The sequence below is a fragment of the Oncorhynchus masou genome, chromosome 21, assembly GCF_036934945.1.
Source record: "Oncorhynchus masou masou isolate Uvic2021 chromosome 21, UVic_Omas_1.1, whole genome shotgun sequence".
Lineage (NCBI taxonomy): Eukaryota > Metazoa > Chordata > Actinopteri > Salmoniformes > Salmonidae > Oncorhynchus > Oncorhynchus masou.
This window is the reverse complement of record NC_088232.1, coordinates 42048602-42067182: the sequence shown is the minus strand read 5'-3', so window position 1 is coordinate 42067182 and position 18581 is coordinate 42048602. Positions and strand designations below refer to the sequence as shown.

At 44.2% G+C, this 18581-nt stretch overlaps 1 protein-coding gene across 2 annotated transcripts in view; it reads left to right on the top strand.

The window, feature by feature from the left end:
• The window catches only part of LOC135508372 (tyrosine-protein kinase receptor-like), a 136110-nt gene that overhangs the window by 33335 nt on the left and 84194 nt on the right, over window positions 1–18581 (top strand). For both annotated transcript variants that reach the window (XM_064928510.1, XM_064928508.1), the window contains exons 5-7: window positions 4133–4278; window positions 4399–4533; window positions 11694–11843. In XM_064928510.1, the coding sequence (XP_064784582.1) occupies window positions 4133–4278; window positions 4399–4533; window positions 11694–11843 (431 nt within the window). The remainder of the gene's footprint in view (window positions 1–4132; window positions 4279–4398; window positions 4534–11693; window positions 11844–18581) is intronic.

Below are 18581 nucleotides of genomic sequence, written 5' to 3'. Positions count from 1 at the left end.
CGCTTACCGTGCGTTAGCAGAGAAAACCGACTATGACTTGGGTGACTGGAGTCTCTGACAATTTTATGGGCTTTCCTCTGACACCGCCTATTATTGTAGATCCTGGATGGCAGGAAGCTTGGCCCCAGTGATGTACTGGTCCGTACGCACTACCCTCTCCAGCGCCTTACAGTCAGATGCCAAGCACTTGCCATACCAGGCTGTGATGCAACTTGTCAGGATGCTCTCGATGGTGCAGCTGTATAACGTTTTGAGGATCTGGGGACCCATTGCCCAATCTTTTAGTTTCCTGAGGTGGAATAGGCTTTGTCGTGCCCTCTTCACGACTGTCTTGGTGTGTTTAGACCATGATAGCGACTGGAACGAGCTGCAACAAACACTCAAACTGGACAGTTTTTTATTTCACTCTCTTCATTCAAAGACTCAAACATGGATACGCTTACTGACAGTTGTGTAGGCAGTCATTGTAAATAAGAATTTGTTCTTAACTGACTTGCCTAGTTAAATAAAGGTTAAATATATACATTTTTTAAATGTTATGAGAGATCGTTGGTGATGTGGACACCAAGGAACTTGAAACTCTTGACCTGCTCCACTCCAGCCCCGTCGATGTTAATGCGGGCCTGTTCGGCCTGCCCTTTCCTGTAGTCCAGCTCCTTTGTCTTGCTCACATTGAGGGAGAGGTGGTTGTCCTGGCATCACACTGCCTACCGTTACCACCTGGGGGCAGCCTGTCAGAAAGTCCAGGATCCAGTTGCAAAGGGAGGTGTTTAGTCCCAGGATCCTTAGCTTAAGGATAAGCTTTGTGGGCACTACAGTGTTGAACGCTGAGCTGTAGTCAATGAACAGCATTCTCACATAGGTGTTCCTTTTGTCCAGGTGGGAAAGGATAGTGTGGAGTGCGAGTGAAATTGTGTCATCTGTGGATCTGTTGGGGTGGTATGCAAATTGGAGTGGGTCAAGTGTATCCAGGAGGATGCTGTTGATGTGAGCCATGACCAGCCTTTCAAAGCACTTCATGGCTACCGGGCGGTAATCATTTAGGCAGGTTACATTCGCTTCCTTGGGCACAGGGACGATGGCTGTCTGCTTGAAACATGTAGGTATTACAGACTCTGCGAGGGAGACGTTGAAAATGTCAGAGTATAACCTTGATATATACAGGTACATTTGTACATAGTAGCTATGAACAGAGCTGAGGTATTAATAGAAGTGGGCAGTTAAGAGCATCTCTTGAATAAAGACATACACGTCATGAAAAAAACAAACTAATCAGGGTTTAATCTTGGATTTGAAAGGTGATGTACACATATTTCATTTAGCTCTTCTCATATCTCAGTCAATCCACACTACCTAAATTGGTTTGGGAGTCCTCTTCTAACGTGAGCTAGCTAATCTATAAATATCCATTGGTAGGCCATATACTGCTGGGTTCTCTGACAGATCTCAGATAAAAGGATTAGAGAATTACTGGATTTCTCTGTTCCAAATGAAAGTGGTTTAAGATGCCATGCAGTGGGGGTCTCATACCTCCTGTGTTGTCGTTGAGCTCAGGGAATCTCAGTTAGATGGTTATTGTATGGTACTGCAGGAGCATTAGCATTAGAGACAATGTGAAATCAATATTCCCACTGGTCAAAGATGTCAATTCAATGTCTTTTCCACGTTGGTTCAACATAATTTCATTGAAATGACGTGGAAACAACATTAATTTAACTAGTGTGTGCCCAGTGTGCTTCAAGCACATATTCAACCGCAAAGACCATTTTTCCCCCCAATGGTTTGCAAAGAAGGGCACCTATTGGGAGATGGGTAAAAAAAAGCAGAAATTGAATATCCCTTTGAGCATGGTGCAGTTATTAATTACACTTTGGATGGTATATCACTGCACACAGTCACTACAAAGGTACAGGCGCCCTTCCTAACTAAGTTGCCGGAGAGGAAGGAAACCGTTGCAGAGATTAATGGCTGTGATAAGAGATAACAGAGGATGGATCAACAACATTGTAGTTACGTCACAATACTGACAGAGTGAAAATAAATTGTTTACATTTTTAAAATTGTATTTATCTTATTTTTTAGCCCCTTTTCTCCCCAATTGGTAGTTACAGTCTTGTCTCATCACTGCAACTCCCGTACAGACTCGGGAGAGGTGATGGTCGAGAGCTGTGCATCCTCCGAAACACAACCCAACCAAGCCGCACTGCTTCTTTGACACAATGCCCACTTAACCCGGAAGCCAGCCACACCAATGTGTCAGAGGAAACACTGTACCGTATCAGCATGCCCTGTGCACGACGCGCCACAGGAGTCACTAGTACCCGATGGGACAAGAACATCCCTGCCGGCCAAACCCTCCCCTAACCAAGAAAACAGTGGGTCTATTGTACCCTGCACCATGGGTCTCCCGGTCACAGCAGGCTGCGACAGAGCCTGGACTCGAACCCAGATTCTCTAGTGGCACAGCTAACATTGCATTGCAGTGCCTTAGACCACTGCGCCACTCAGGAGGCCACAAATATTTTAAAACATGCATCCTGTTTACAATAAGGCACAGAAGTAAAACTGTAAAACATGTGGCAAAGAAATTCACTTTTTGTCCTGAATACAAAGCATTATGTTTTGGGAAAGTCCAACACATCACTGAGTAGCACTCTTCATATTTTCAAGTATGGTGGTGGCTGCATCATGTTATGGGTATGCTTGATATCGGCAAGGACTAGGGAGTTTTTAGGATAAAATTAAACAGAATAGAGCTAAACACAGGCAAAATCATAGAGGAAAACTTGGTTCAGACGCTGTGTAACAAATTCACCTTTCACCAGGATAATTACGTAAAACAAAAGGCCAAATATTCACTGGAGTTGCTTACCAAGGCGACAATGAATGTTCCTGAGTGGCCTAGTTACAGTTTTGACATTAATCGGCTTGAAAATCTACGGCAAGACTTGAAAGACTTGAATGATCAACAACCAACTTGACAGAGCTTGAAGAGTTTAAGAATAATGTGCAAATATTGTACTATCCAGGTGTGCAAAGCTCTTAGGGACTTGGAGTGTCTAGTTTGAGAACAAATGACTCGCAAGTCCTCAACTGGCAGCTTCATTAAATTGTTCACGAAAAACACCAGTCTCAATGTTAACAGTGAAAAGTCGACTCTGGGATGTTGGCCTTCTAGGCAGAGTTGCAAAGAAAAAGCCATATCTTAGACTGGCCAATAAAAATAAAATATTAAGATGGGCAATAGAACACAAACACTGGACAGAGGAACTCTGACTAGAAGGCCAGTCTCTCGGAATCACCTCTTCACTGTTGATGTTGAGACTGGTGTTTTGCGGGTACTATTTAATGAAGCTGCCAGTTGAGGACTTGTGAGGCATCTGTTTCTCATACTAGACACCAATGTACTTGTCCTCTTGCTCAGTTGTGCACCGGGGCCTCCCACTCCTCTTTCTATTCTGGTTAGAGCCAGTTTGCTCTGTTATGTGAAGGGAGTAGCACACAGCGTGGTACGATATCTTCAGTTTCTTGCCAATTTCTTGCATGGAATAGCCTTCAGTTCTTAGAACAAGAATAGACTGACGAGTTTCAGAAGAAAGGAATTTGTTTCTGGCCATTTTGAGCCGAAAATCGAACCCACAAATGCTGATGCTCCAGATACTCAACTAGTCTAAAGAAGGCCCGTGCCAACGTGCCATTGGAACTCAGGAGTGATGGTTGCTGATAATGGGCCTCTGTACACCTATGTAAAAATAAACCATAAAAAATCTGCAGATTCCAGCTACAATAGTCATTTACAACATTAACAATGTCTACACAGTATTTCTGATCAATTTGATGTTATTGTAATGGACAAAAAATGTGATTTTCTTTAAAAAACAAGGACATTTCTAAGTGACACCAAACTTTTGAACGGTAGTGTAGATGCAACACACTTCTCTCATTAAAGTAAAGTTGTTTATCTACTTACTGCACAGATGGCCAAACACTGTTTTGGACAATATACAAGGCTGTTTAGATACTTATTTGAACAGAAAGTCCTTTCAACATTTTGCCATCCAGACACACAAACAAACACGCAGAAACACACATACATACTACAGACACACACACGTAACCCTCTGTTTGCTAGGAATAGGGCCCAGTGGGAGGTGCTGGAGGCGGTTATTGGAGAGGTGGATGAGCCCTTCCAGGTGACCCTACTCTACTCCACCTGCCTGGGGAAGGAAAGGGCTTCTCTGGCCCTCGACTCCTTGGACCTCAGAGACTGTGACATGGGTATGTTCTGAACTACATATCCAAACATCAATAGAAACATCAAAATGTAATGCTATTTTTACTTTAGCGTATTATGGTGGACTAAACCAGAAGTTAAATGTGAGCTGTTTCTTGTTCTAGGTCACCATGAGCTAGGCACAGACTGTGACGAGAGTACGTCTTTCCACTGTGACTTGGGCAGCTGCATTGACAAGACTAGTGTGTGTGACTTCCACAGTGACTGCCCCCTAGGGGAAGATGAGGGATTTATCTGTGGTGAGTCTGTGAGGGCATCAACAGTGCAACAACATTACATTACATTACTCAAGGGCCAGGAAAAACTCTGGGCCCTGTGTACTGTATGTGTACATTGTATATAATCTTTCCAAGAAACACATTGTTTATATTTTATCTAAACTTCATACTTTGAGAAACACGATTAAGTTGTGTAATATTCTGACCTTTCAGATAGGTACGGAAGAGTATTAGGGCCAATTCAAGAGAGAGAACAAAAACTATGAGTTATTTTTATTTCTTTTTGCACTGAGAATATTTTTTCTAAGTGCCAATATTTCGATAATAAAGTGCCAATATTTCGACAATAAATTCAAAATAAAATGTTGTGAAAAGTGGCAATATTTCAAGAATAAAGTGACAATATTACGAGGATAAAGTGGCAATATTTCAATAATAAATGTAAAATTAAATTTTGAGAAATAAAGTAGCAATATTACAAGAATGAAATGGTAATGTTTTGTGAATATAGTGGCAATATTTCGAGAATAAAGTGTCAATATTTCAAGAATAAATTTGAAAGAAAAAATTGAAGACAATGTGCCATTATTTTCCGAATAATGTGGCAGTTATATTTCAAGTTTAAAGTAGGGGATTTGGTTAATTGCATGACTCCTGGCTTCCTGTTGCTGTGCAAGCCACCATAGAAAGGCCGGAGTTAGATAACGTGGTAAAACTATAATTATCAAATTTGAGGTAAGACCCGGATGCAGACAATCAAATTAACAACAGTTTATTAATCCAACAGGAGCAGGCAAAAGACAGGTCAAGGGCAGGCAGGGGTCCGTAATCCAGATAGGTGGGGCAAAGGTACAGGACGGCAGGCAGGGTCAGAGCAGGCAGAAAAGGGTCAATAACCGTGAAATCGAGAGATGGGATCAGAGGGAAAAATGCTTGACAAAACGAAACAAAACTAATTGGCAAAAGACAAACAGAGAACACATGGGGATGATGGGGATGATGGGCGACACCTGGAGGGGTTGGAGACAATCACAAAGACAGGTGAAACAGATCAGGGTGTGACAATAATTTAGAATTGGCTTTATTATTTTAAGTATTATGACCTTAAGGAGTTTGTGCCGCAGATTGGGTGTTTTCAGAAGGAGGAACCACACGGAATTGGATGAGGTATTGACCGTTGTACAGTGAAATCAACAGTAATGGGCAAATGCAAGGCTACAGAGGGTTGCATCTTTGTGCAATTCAGAGAGGTTTTGTAGTAACGCAAGACACTAAGACAGAAAATCAAGATGATCGATCGCCAGGTCAAGGTGTGGAGCTTAGGTGCGCACAACGCATGAGATGATGGCAATACACAACCAAAGGTCCCAACGTGCTATGGCATATGGACGGATATGATAAAATGAAACCATATGGTATTGCAATACAGGGCTGCATAGATGGCTTTAGCCTTTATGTTTTGTAGATGGAAGCTTACACCACAAACAATGACCCAAAGGCAATAGCAGATTTCTTCATTGCATGTGTTACGCATTTGGGAGCGTGCCCAGAGAGGGTCTACGCTGACAAGAGGTACCGAAAATGGGCACGTAGAAAAAATGCAGGTGTTTCTACTCAGAAACCACAATGACAGTTTTGCCAAAGATTGAAGTTTCCTTTATGGATGTAGCACTGTAAACCTGTGAATTGAATCATGGTGGGCATATTAAGAAAACAAAGTGTGCAGTTCTGGATGAACCTCTTCCATAACCTCTTCCTGGATAGAAGTCTGATACAGTTCTGCTTCCTTAAACGTGTGCAGGGAATAATTATGTTTATTATACCTTACTGATGAAACAATCGCACACGCCCACCCAGCAGCTATTCTTAACACTTGTTTTTATTATCTGCATGAAATTGGTGATATTATTTATTCTTGGTGAGCTTGTGCAGTGACCTTGGCCTAAACTTACCATGTTAATAAGTTCAGTTCAGGGTAATGCCGATCAGCGATGAAATGTTCAGCTCTGATGACTGGGTGCTTGAAGATGATGGGGATATCTGTGCCGACTGTGTAATCAGTGATACTTGGCCCATGCTGACTGACCTCTGATACTTGGTCTTCATCCTAGACAATGAACTAAATGCTGTCATATTCATCATCATCGTGAGACACATCACTCAAAGGCTCAGAGATGGTAGTGTCTTCAAGTCTCTTGCAATGGCTTAGTTACAAAATAGAAACTCAACTTGGGTATCTTGACTGTCTCATATATTGTACCAGTGGAAAAATCACCTGGAAGTCTGTTTGAAGTCCCACAACTCAAAGCCAGTCTCAAGGCCTTTGCTGGATTGTCCAGTGTGGAAGAACATATCCTTTCCCTCTTTCAGTATCTCAGTAACTCCTGCACTGCAGTCCAAAACAACCTTTCTGGTGCCTCCTCCTTGCTTTGCTCTGACTTGTTTGGTGTCCTTGTTACCAGTGTGAATCCACTCTACTTCAATAATGCGAGTCCTTGATCTTCCTCTGGTCTGCTTCCTCTGATCTTCCTGGGGTGTGGGCTTCTTCTTCCACATTGCTTGATTGCTTTCTTAGTTTCAGCTTTCCACAAGTTTTTCAAAAACACAACATTTCTATATGAGGAAATGAAGCTGGCCATATCTGCGTCATCCATGATCAGGTCAACATATTTGTCAATCTGTGGGGAAAGGAAAGATGATATAATATTCTAAGCATTGGAAATAGTGTACATTGTCATTTCATTATTTTATCCTCATTACATTGCCCTGATGTGGATAACTGCATAGAAAACAGCTTTTGAAAATAAAACTTGCTTAAATACTCACAACACAGTAAAGCAAAGGCATAGGTCATTTCAACAGACAAGAAAAACTGACCAAAATCGACTGTCTTGCAATATTATCATGCAGCAGGAGGTGACAATACAGTTTTTAGCATAACATTAATTAAGAATCCTTAGAGCAGCTATATCCCTCCAAATTGTTCAAAATGTGCAATGGTGGTTATCTTTATCCCTGACACTTGTTTTTCAAATATAAGTTAAATATTCAACAACAACAAAAAAGTCCAGAACAATCCTATCAAGAAAATGCTGTGGCAAGAACACTCCGCTAGGTGGCTTCATAACTATACAAAGCTGTTCACAAATAAGATGCTTCATTATGATGACATTCACTTAAGTACTTTATACAGTGGTACTTTATACAGTGGTACTTTATACAGTGTTACTTTATACAGTGGTGTAAAGTACTTAAATAGTACTTTTTAAAGCATTTTTACTAAAGTCGTATCTTGGGGTACCTGTACTTTACTATTTCTATTTTTTTAGTTTTACTCCACTACATTCCTAAAGAAAATATTAACTTTTTACTCCCATACATTTTTCCTGACACCAAAAAGTACTTGTTACATTTAGAATGCTCAGGCGGGACAGAATTATGGTCAAATTCACGCACCTATCAATGTAACGGGTAATCATTCCTACTGCCTCTGATCTGGCAGACTCACTAAACACAAATCCTGCGTTTGTAAACGATCTCTGAGTGTTGGTGTGCGATTCTGGAACAAGGAGCGCTCTCCTTCAAGCAGTGAATGGGAGTCTATTGGGCGCCAGCACAAAAACCCAACATTAGCATGAATTTCGCAAACAAGAAGTACAACATTACACATCTTTTCCGAGATGTGAGATAACTAACTTTCTATCTGTAATATCAAATATGCTTTGGAATCATGACATTACATACTTTCCAGGAAAATAGCTATGCTTCTCAACATATACATTGACTTTGAGAAGGGGTTGTGTGACAAGATGCTTGGCATCCGCGTGATGCAGCATGATAAACTGAACGTTATTGGTCGACAGTCTGCTGGGTGTGGCGTTATACTTTCCTTCATTCGTTGGATTCCTATACATCTCTATTTCAGTTTCAGGGTCTTTATTGGCATGGGAAACATGTTGACATTGTCAAAGCAAGTGAAATAGACAGTAAACATAAGGGAAATAAACAATAAATGTACAGTAAACATTACACTCACAAAAGTTCCAAAAGAATAAAGACATTTCAAATGTCATATTATGTCTATATACAGTGTTGTAACGATGTGCAAATAGTGTACAAAAGGGGAAAGAAATAAACAGAAAAAGGCGTTGAATTAACAATGGTGTTTGTTCTTCACTAGTTGCCCTTTTCTTGTGGCAATAGGTCACAAATATTGCTGCTGTGATGGCACCCTGTGGTATTTTTAACCCAATAGATATGGTAGATTATCAAAATTGGATTTGTTTTTGCGAATTATTTGTGGGTCTGTGTAATCTGAGGGAAATTTGTCTCTAATATGGCCATACATTTGGCAGGAGGTTAGGAAGTGCAGCTCAGTTTCCACCTCTTGAGAACAAGGTCGGCCTTCGGCGGCTTTTCTCAATATCAAGGCTATGCTCACTGAGACTGTACAAAGTCAAAGATTTCCTTAATTTTGGGTCAGTCACCTTGGCCAGGTATTCTGCCACGGTGTACTATCTGTATAGGGCCAAATAGCATTCTTCTGTTTTCTTGGAAATTCTTTCCAATGTGTCAAGTAATTATCTTTTTGTTTTCTCATGATTTGTTTGGGTCTAATTGTGTTGCTGTCCTGGACATGAACAGCTTGTTTAGGGGGCTCTTCTCCAGTTCATCTATCTGTAGGTGATGGCTTTGCTATGGAAGATTTGGGATTCGCCTCCTTTTAGGTGGTTGTAGAACTTAATGGCTTTTTTTTCTAGATTTTGATCATTAGCGGGTGTCGTCCTAATTCTGTTCTGCGTGCATTATTTGGTGTTTTACGTTGTACACAGAGGATAGTTTTGCATACAGTAGTCTCAATTTGGTGATGGTCCCATTTTGTGAATTCTTGGTTGGTGGGCAGACCACAGACCTCACATCCATAAAGGATAATGGGTTCTATAACTGATTCAAATATTTTTAGCCAGATCCTAATTGGTATGTCAAATTTTATGTTCCTTTTGATGGCATAGAAGGCCCTTCTTGCCTTGTCTCTCAGATTGTTCACAGCTTTGTGGAAGTTACCTGTGGTGCTGATGTTTAGGCTGAGGTTTGTACAGTGTTTTGTGTGCTCTATGGCAACGTTGTCCAGATGGAATTTGTATTATTTTGGTCTTACTGAGATTTACTGTCAGGGCCCAGGTCTGACTGAATCTGTGCAGAAGATCTAGGTGCTGCTGTAAGGCCTTCCTACGTTTGTTGGAATTATTGTTTAGAGAGTATGCCATGTCAATGCAAAAATACTACACCAATGTAACACCTAATCATTGACATGTGTGTCTTAAGTGTTAGCCTGTTACCTGATCCATAACCTGTAGACTACTTATGAATCTGTAATCTTCAAGAAGCTAGACCTCTAGCTACATATGTCATGTAAATAGTTAGATGTTAGCATATCTAGAGGTGACAAAAAAGTTGTCAAATTTACTTTAGATGTGACAATATTTTCATTAGCAAACAAAGTTCATAAAAATAGCCATCAATGCTAACGTTAGCTAGCTATCTATCATTCACTGATCTCTCAATCTAGCTAGCTAGCATTATACTGCATCTAAAGTCAATCTGGCGACATAGAAATGACGACAAATGTATTTCTACTAATTATTTTCTTCCTTTTGTAATGTCATTTACCCAAGCCACTGTAATGAACAAACTAGATTTACATCTCACCTGTGTACCGGCTGGCTGGCTGCCAGTCTAGTGTACTGTGATCTGTGCTGATGCCAGCAGTCGCATGTGATTATGGCTTAGAAAAATATCTGTAGCCTAACGTTTTGACTTTATTCTCTAAATATTGTACTATCCGTGCAAAAATTTTGGTTTTACCCAGAGCCACCACACATTGCCGTTTATTACACTTGGCCCTACTATTCCGTAGATAGGCCTTCTCCATAATTCATTGTTAGCTTAGATACATTTTTTTACTCACTAAAAACAATATTATTTCAAAGTAAGTTTTATAATGTTGGATCAGATTATGTTTGAAACATCTCCGGGAAAAAGAGTTTCCCCATCTTTAAATCACACTGTTTTTGTTAAGTGTGGTGCTATTGGCAAGTTGCATGCCGCTTGCATAAACTATATTAAAGTTTAATGACCACGGTAAATAGTTAATCCTTTCACTGGAAGCAGTAAGCCAACAGTAAGTGCTCTCCTCCTCTATGTCTCAGTCCCTTACGCAAAGAGCAAAGTATAACAATCACTAGATGGACATTGCATTAATAAGAGAAAAAATTGGCAGCTAGAGTCCTCCCACTAAGGATAATATGTTTCTTTGGACCATTATCTGTGGGTTTGTTAAGGTTACTGTTTCTCCGAGGCACCCCTTGAAACTGAAATACCATTATTCAACTGTCATTTGAATTGAAATGCTCCTTTAAACTGCAGCTTTGTGAAATTATACAGTGAATTTAGCAATTAGTGAAAACACGAAGGTACACTCAGTGCTTGCAGCCCTTGCATCAATGCTCACAACAACACCATTAGTCATACAAGCCTTCTCAATACTCACAGGGTGACATGTATTGTCATCAGTCTTGTCCTGGAGGCAGAACTGAGCGAATTCTGTTTCATATTTAGTCAAAATTTGCTATGTTGTACAAATTAATTTAAACAGAAATTTACTTTTTTGGTCTTAATTTAAGGTTAGGCATTCGGATTAGCAGTGTGGTTAAGGTTAGGGTTAAGCACTTTTGCAGAGCTGCCTCCAGAACAAGATTCATGACGAAGAACACTAACCTGCTCAACACTCAATCGAAACATTCATCATTCAATGCAAAGAATAGATCCCACATGGAGAATAAAACTGATCCCTCCATTAAGTAATGACATGAATAATGTCTATTGAATAGTGGAACCCTGGAGAGATGACATGGCTTCAGCACAATAGGATAGCCTTTCTTTTGCACATTCAAAAGACACTACATTTCGAGAAGAAAATATAATGTGCTGGAGTGCTCAAGTTAGTATACAATACAAGGTGCTCTTTAAAAAGGGTAATCAATAGATCTTATCACCATGCCCTATTTGATCATTTCCTAAAAGCTTTCATTTTTATAAGCTGTATCTGTATTTATAAGTGTACAGATCACTGAATGAGCCAGTGAAGTGAGTATGTTTTGGTCCACTGTGTCCCTATGGAGATTCTCTGCCCTATGGAGCCCACTGTTCCTTTGAGCCTGGGTCCTGCGGCTGGTCAACGTCCAATGAGCTATCTTCTTGGAGGAGGGTCAGTGGGGAGGAACTGGAAGACAGTGAAGACATGCTGGGGACAGCTCTGCAAAATACACAAGGTAAATGGTGCAAAACACAACAGGTCAATTGTGTTCGTATTGAGAATTGGTTTTCAGTTGCTGTTGAGTATCCTCTATAACAGGTCCTGGAGCTAAGAGGGGAACTACAGAATGAGAACACTGTATAGGCAAAGATGATCCTCAGGTTTCTTTCTCATATTACACAGACTGGAAATCCATTTGGGGTTTTATGACTCCAATGGGATTTTAAACCTCCCCCTGTGCGAGTCTATAATACCAACATGTTTTAAGCAGACCACCATAGTCCCTGCACCATAGTCCCTGTGCCCAAGAACACTAAGGTAACCTGCCTAAATGACTACCGACCCGAGCACTCAAGTCTGTAGATGGCGCCGGAGAAGAAGGCTGACGTTTTACGTGTTCCTTACTAATTGTGTTTTTTTGATTGTTTCTTTGCGACGTTTGTAACTTATTTTTGAAACTTATTTGATACGTAATGTTGCTGCTACCATCTCTTATGACCGAAAATAACTTCTGGACATCAGAACTGCGATTAATCACCACAGACTGGCAGAATCCTTTTTTTCCTTTAACGAGCCCGACGTGAATGACAGGCAGTTAACCCACTGTTCCCAGGCCGTCATTGAAAATAAGAATTTGTTCTTAACTGACTTGCCTAGTTAAATAAAGGTAAAATAAAATAAATAAGTCTGGTAAGACGCCACTGTGTAATTTCGTAAACAACAGCTGGTGCACGTTATCTAAGGAAGTCTCAAGGTTTTGCTCGCCTGAAGCAGAGTATCTCATGATAAGGTGTAGACCACACTATCTACCTAGAAAGGTTTCATTTGTATTTTTCGTAGCTGTCTACATACCACTACAGACTGATGTGGGCACTAAAACCGCACTCAATGAGCTGTATTCCAGCATAAGAATACAGGAAAATGTTCACCCAGAGGTGGCACTCCTTTTACCAAATTTCTATCAGCATGTTAAATGTGCAACCAGAGGGAAAAAAACTCTAGACCAACTTTACTCCACACACAGAGACGCATACAAAGCTCTCCCTCGCCCTCCATTTGGGAAATCTGAGCATAATTCTATCTTCCTGATTCCTGCTTACAAGCTAAAATTAAATCAGGAAACACCAGTGACTCGTTCAAGTTACAGGACTGTTTTGCTAGCACAGACTGGAATATGTTTCGGGAATTCCTCTGAGGAATACACCACATTAGTCATTGGCTTCATCAATAAATGCATCGATGATGTCTTTCCCACAGTGACTGTACATACATACGCCAACCAGAAGCTATCGATCACAGACAACATCCGCACTGAGCTAAAGGCTAGAGCTGCCTCTTTCAAGGAGCGGGACTCAAAAAAAGAAAGCTTATAAGAAATCCCACTATGCCATCTGACAAACCATCAAACAGGCAAAGCATCAAAACAGGACTAAGTTCGAATCGTACTACACCGGCTCTGACGCTCTTCGGATGTGGCAGGGCTTGCAAACCATTACAGACTACAAAGGGAAGCACAGTAGAGAGCTACCCAGTGACGTGAGCCTACCAGACAAGCTAAACTACTTCTATGTTCGTTTCGAGGCAAGTAACACTGAAACATGCATGAGAGCACCAACTGTTCCGGAAGACTGTGTGATCACGCTCTCCGCAGCCGATGTGAGTAAGACCTTTAAACAGGTCAACATTCACAAGGCCGCAGGGCCAGACAGATTACCAGGACGTGTACTGCGAGCATGCACTGACTAACTGGCAAGTGTTATGTACTTGAGTGAAGACCCAAAAGCGGTTTTAACAGAAAACAGAGTTCTTTAATGAAAAACAGGAATGGCATAAATCCTCTTCCAACGTAGTCAATGGAACAAAAAGAACGTTAGTATAATGCAGGATGCACCTGCCAGACGGACTCCGACAGGATAGGACAAGGTGGAAGCAAACGGGACGACAGCTTGCTTCTGGCATCAAAAACACAAACAAGAATCAGACACTGAAAGTAGCAGGAACAGAGAGAGAAATAGAGACCTAATCAGAGGGGGAAGAGAGAACAGGTGGGAAGGAGTGAATGAGCTAGTTAGGGGAGATGTAGAACAGCTGAAGAATGAGAGACAGAGAAGGTAACCTAAAAAGACCAGCAGAGAGAGACAGAGTGAAGAGAAAGGACAGGAACAGACATAACAAGACATGACAGTACCCCCCCCACTCACCGAGCGCCTCCTGGCGCACTCGAGGAGGAAACCTGGCGGCAACGGAGGAAATCATCGATCAGCGAACGGTCCAGCACGTCCCGAGAGGGAACCCAACTCCTCTCCTCAGGACCGTACCCCTCCCAATCCACTAGGTACTGATGACCACGACCCCGAGGGCGCATGTCCAAAATCTTACGAACCCTGTAGATGGGTGCGCCTCGACAAGGATGGGGGGAGGGACGAGCGGGGCGCGAAGAACGGGCTTAACACAGGAGACATGGAAGACCGGGTGAACGCGACGAAGATAGCGCTGGAGAAGAAGTCGCACTGCGACAGGATTAATGACCTGAGAAATACGGAACGGACCAATGAACCGCGGGGCCAACTTGCGAGAAGCTGTCTTAAGGGGAAGGTTCTGAGTGGAGAGCCATACTCTCTGACCGCAACAATATCTAGGACTCTTGGTCCTACGCTATTAGCGGCCCTCACAGTCTGCGCCCTATTACGGCAAAGTGCCGACCTGACCCCCTTCCAGGTGCGCGCAACGCTGGACAAAAGCCTGAGCGGAGGGGACGCAGGACTCGGCGAGCTGAGATGAGAACAGCGGAGGCTGGTACCCGAGGCTACTCTGAAAAGGGGATAGACCGGTAGCAGACGAGGGAAGCGAGTTGTGGGCGTACTCTGCCCAGGGGAGCTGTTCTGACCAAGACGCAGGGTTACGAAAAGAAAGACTGCGTAAAATGCGACCAACAGTCTGATTGGCCCGTTCGGCTTGACCGTTAGACTGGGGATGAAAGCCGGACGAGAGACTGACGGAAGCCCCAATCAAACGGCAAAACTCCCTCCAAAATTGAGACGTGAACTGCGGGCCTCTGTCGGAAACGACGTCAGACGGAAGGCCATGAATTCGGAAAACATTCTCGATAATGATCTGAGCCGTCTCCTTAGCAGAAGGGAGCTTATCGAGAGGAATGAAATGAGCCGCCTTAGAGAATCTATCGACAACCGTAAGAATAACTGTCTTCCCCGCTGATGAAGGCAGTCCGGTGATAAAATCTAAAGCGATGTGAGACCACGGTCGAGAGGGAATGGGAAGCGGTCTGAGACGGCCGGCAGGAGGAGAGTTCCCAGATTTAGTCTGCGCGCAGACCGAACAAGCGGCGACAAATCGACGCGCGTCACGTTCCCGAGTGGGCCACCAGAAACGCTGGCGAATGGAAGCGAGCGTACCCCGAACGCGGGGTGGCCGGCTAACTTGGCAGAGTGGGCCCACTGAAGAACGGCCGGACGAGCAGGAACGGGAACGAACAGAAGGTTCCTAGGACAAGCTCGCGGCGACGGAGTGTGAGCGAGTGCTTGCTTTACCTGCCTCTCAATTCCCCAGACAGTCAACCCGACAACACGCCCCTCAGGGAGAATCCCCTCGGGGTCGGTGGAGACCTCAGAAGAACTGAAGAGACGAGATAAAGCATCAGGCTTGGTGTTTTTGAGCCCGGACGATAAGAAATAACAAACTCGAAACGAGCGAAAAACAGAGCCCAACGAGCCTGACGCGCATTAAGTCGTTTGGCTGAACGGATGTACTCAAGGTTCCTATGGTCAGTCCAAACGACAAAAGGAACGGTCGCCCCTCCAACCACTGTCGCCATTCGCCTAGGGCTAAGCGGATGGCGAGCAGTTCGCGATTACCAACATCATAGTTACGTTCTGACGGCGATAAGCGATGAGAGAAAAACGCGCAAGGATGGACCTTGCCGTCAGAGAGAGAGCGCTGAGAAAGAATGGCTCCCACGCCCACCTCTGACGCGTCAACCTCAACAACAAACTGACTAGAGATGTCAGGTGTAACAAGAATAGGTGCGGATGTAAAACGATTCTTAAGAAGATCAAAAGCTCCCTGGGCGGAAACGGACCACTTAAAGCACGTCTTAACAGAAGTAAGGGCTGTGAGGGGAGCTGCCACCTGACCGAAATTACGGATGAAACGACGATAGAAATTAGCGAAGCCCAGAAAGCGCTGCAGCTCGACGCGTGACTTAGGAACGGGTCAATCAATGACAGCCTGGACCTTAGCGGGATCCATCTTAATGCCCTCAGCGGAAATAACGGAACCGAGAAAAGGGACAGAGGCGGCATGAAAAGTGCACTTCTCAGCCTTCACATAAAGACAGTTCTCCAAAAGGCGCTGGAGGACGCGCCGCACGTGCTGAACATGAATCGAGAGAGACGGTGAAAAAATCAGGATATCGTCCATGTAAACGAAAACAAAAATGTTCAGCATGTCTCTCAGGACGTCGTTAACTAGTGCCTGAAAGACAGCTGGAGCGTTAACGAGGCCGAAAGGAAGAACCCGGTATTCAAAGTGCCCTAACGGAGTGTTAAACGCCGTCTTCCACTCGTCCCCCTCCCTGGATGCGCACGAGATGGTAGGCGTTACGAAGGTCCAATTTGGTGAAAAACCTGGCTCCCTGCAGGATCTCGAAGGCTGAAGACATAAGAGGAAGCGGATAACGATTCTTAACTGTTATGTCATTCAGCCCTCGATAATCCACGCATGGGCGCAGGGACCCGTCCTTCTTCTGAACAAAAAAAAACCCCGCTCCGGCGGGAGAGGAGGAGGAGACTATGGTACCGGCGTCGAGCGAAACCGACAAATAATCCTCGAGAGCCTTACGTTCGGGAGCCGACAGAGAGTATAATCTACCCGGGGGAGTAGTTCCCGGAAGGAGATCAATACTACAGTCATACGACCGGTGTGGAGGGAGAGAAGTGGCCTTGGAACGACTGAACACCGTGCGCAGATCGTGATACTCCTCCGGCACCCCTGTCATCGCCGCCAGGCTCCTCCTGTGAAGAAGAGACAGAGGAAACAGGAGGGATAGCAGACATTAAACAGGTCACATGACAAGAAACATTCCAGGATAGGATAGTATTACTAGACCAATTAATAGAAGGGTTATGGCGCACTAGCCAGGGATGACCCAAAACAACAGGTGTAAAAGGTGAACGAAAAATTAAAAAAAGAAATGGTTTCGCTATGATTACCAGAGACAGTGAGGGTTAAAGGCAGCATCTCACGCTGAATCTTGGGGAGAGAACTACCATCTAAAGCGAACAAGGCCGTGGGCTCCCCTAACTGTCTGAGAGGAATGTCATGTTCCCCGAGCCCAGGTCTCGTCCATAAAACAGCCCTCCGCCCCAGAGTCTATCAAGGCACTGCAGGAAGCAGATGAACCGGGCCAGCGGAGATGGACCGGAAAGGTAGTGCGTGATCCAGAAGGAGAGGCCTGAGTAGTTGCGCTCACCAGTAGCCCTCCTCTTACTGATGAGCTCTGGCTTTTACTGGACATGAGGTGACAAAATGACCAGCGGAGCCGCAGTAGAGACAGAGGCGATTGGTGATTCTCCGTTCCTTCTCCTTGGCCGAGATGCGGATACCCCCAGCTGCATAGGCTCAGCATCCGAGCCGGCGGAGGAGGGTGGCAGTGATGCGGCAGGTGGCAGTGATGTGGAGAGGGGAGCAACGGAGAACGCGAGCTCCTTTCCACGAGCTCGCGACGAAGATCAAACCGTCGCTCTGGCGAATAGCGAGAGCTATTAAGGAGTCCAGACTGGAAGGAACCTCCCCGGGAGAGGATCTCATCCTTAACCTCGACGAGGAGACCCTCCAGAAAACGAGCGAGCAAAGCCGGCTGTTCCAGTCACTAGAGGCAGCGAGAGTGCGAAACTCAATAGAATAATCCGTTATGGATCGATTCCCCTGACATAGGGAAGACAGGGCCCTGGAAGCCTCCTCCCCAAAAACAGAACGGTCAAAAACCCGTATCATCTCCTCCTTAAAGTCCTGATACTGGTTAATACACTCAGCCCTCGCCTCCCAGATTGCCGTGCCCCACTCACGCGCCCGTCCGGTAAGGAGAGAAATGACGTAGGCGATGCGGGCTGCGCTCCTGGAGTAAGTGTTGGGCTGGAGAGAGAACACCACATCACACTGAGTGAGGAATGAGCGGCACTCAGTGGGCTCCCCAGAGTAACACGGCGGGTTGTTGATCCTGGGCTCCGGAGACTCGGAAACCCTGGAAGTGGGCGGTGGATCGAGGTGGAGTTGGTGAACCTGTCTTGTGAGGTCGGAGACTTGGACGGCCAGGGTTTCAACGGCATGTCGAGCAGCAGACAATTCCTCCTCGTGTCTGCCTAGCATCGCTCCCTGGATCTCGACGGCGGAGTGAAAAGGGTCCGGAGCCGCTGGGTCCATTCTTGGTCTGATTCTTCTGTTATGTACTTGAGTGAAGACCCAAAAGCGGTTTTAACAGAAAACAGAGTTCTTTAATGAAAACAGGAATGGCATAAATCCTCTTCCAACGTAGTCAATGGAACAAAAGAACGTTAGTATAATGCAGGATGCACCTGCCAGACGGACTCCGACAGGATAGGACAAGGTGGAAGCAAACGGGACGACAGCTTGCTTCTGGCATCAAAAACACAAACAAGAATCAGACACTGAAAGTAGCAGGAACAGAGAGAGAAATAGAGACCTAATCAGAGGGGGAAGAGAGAACAGGTGGGAAGGA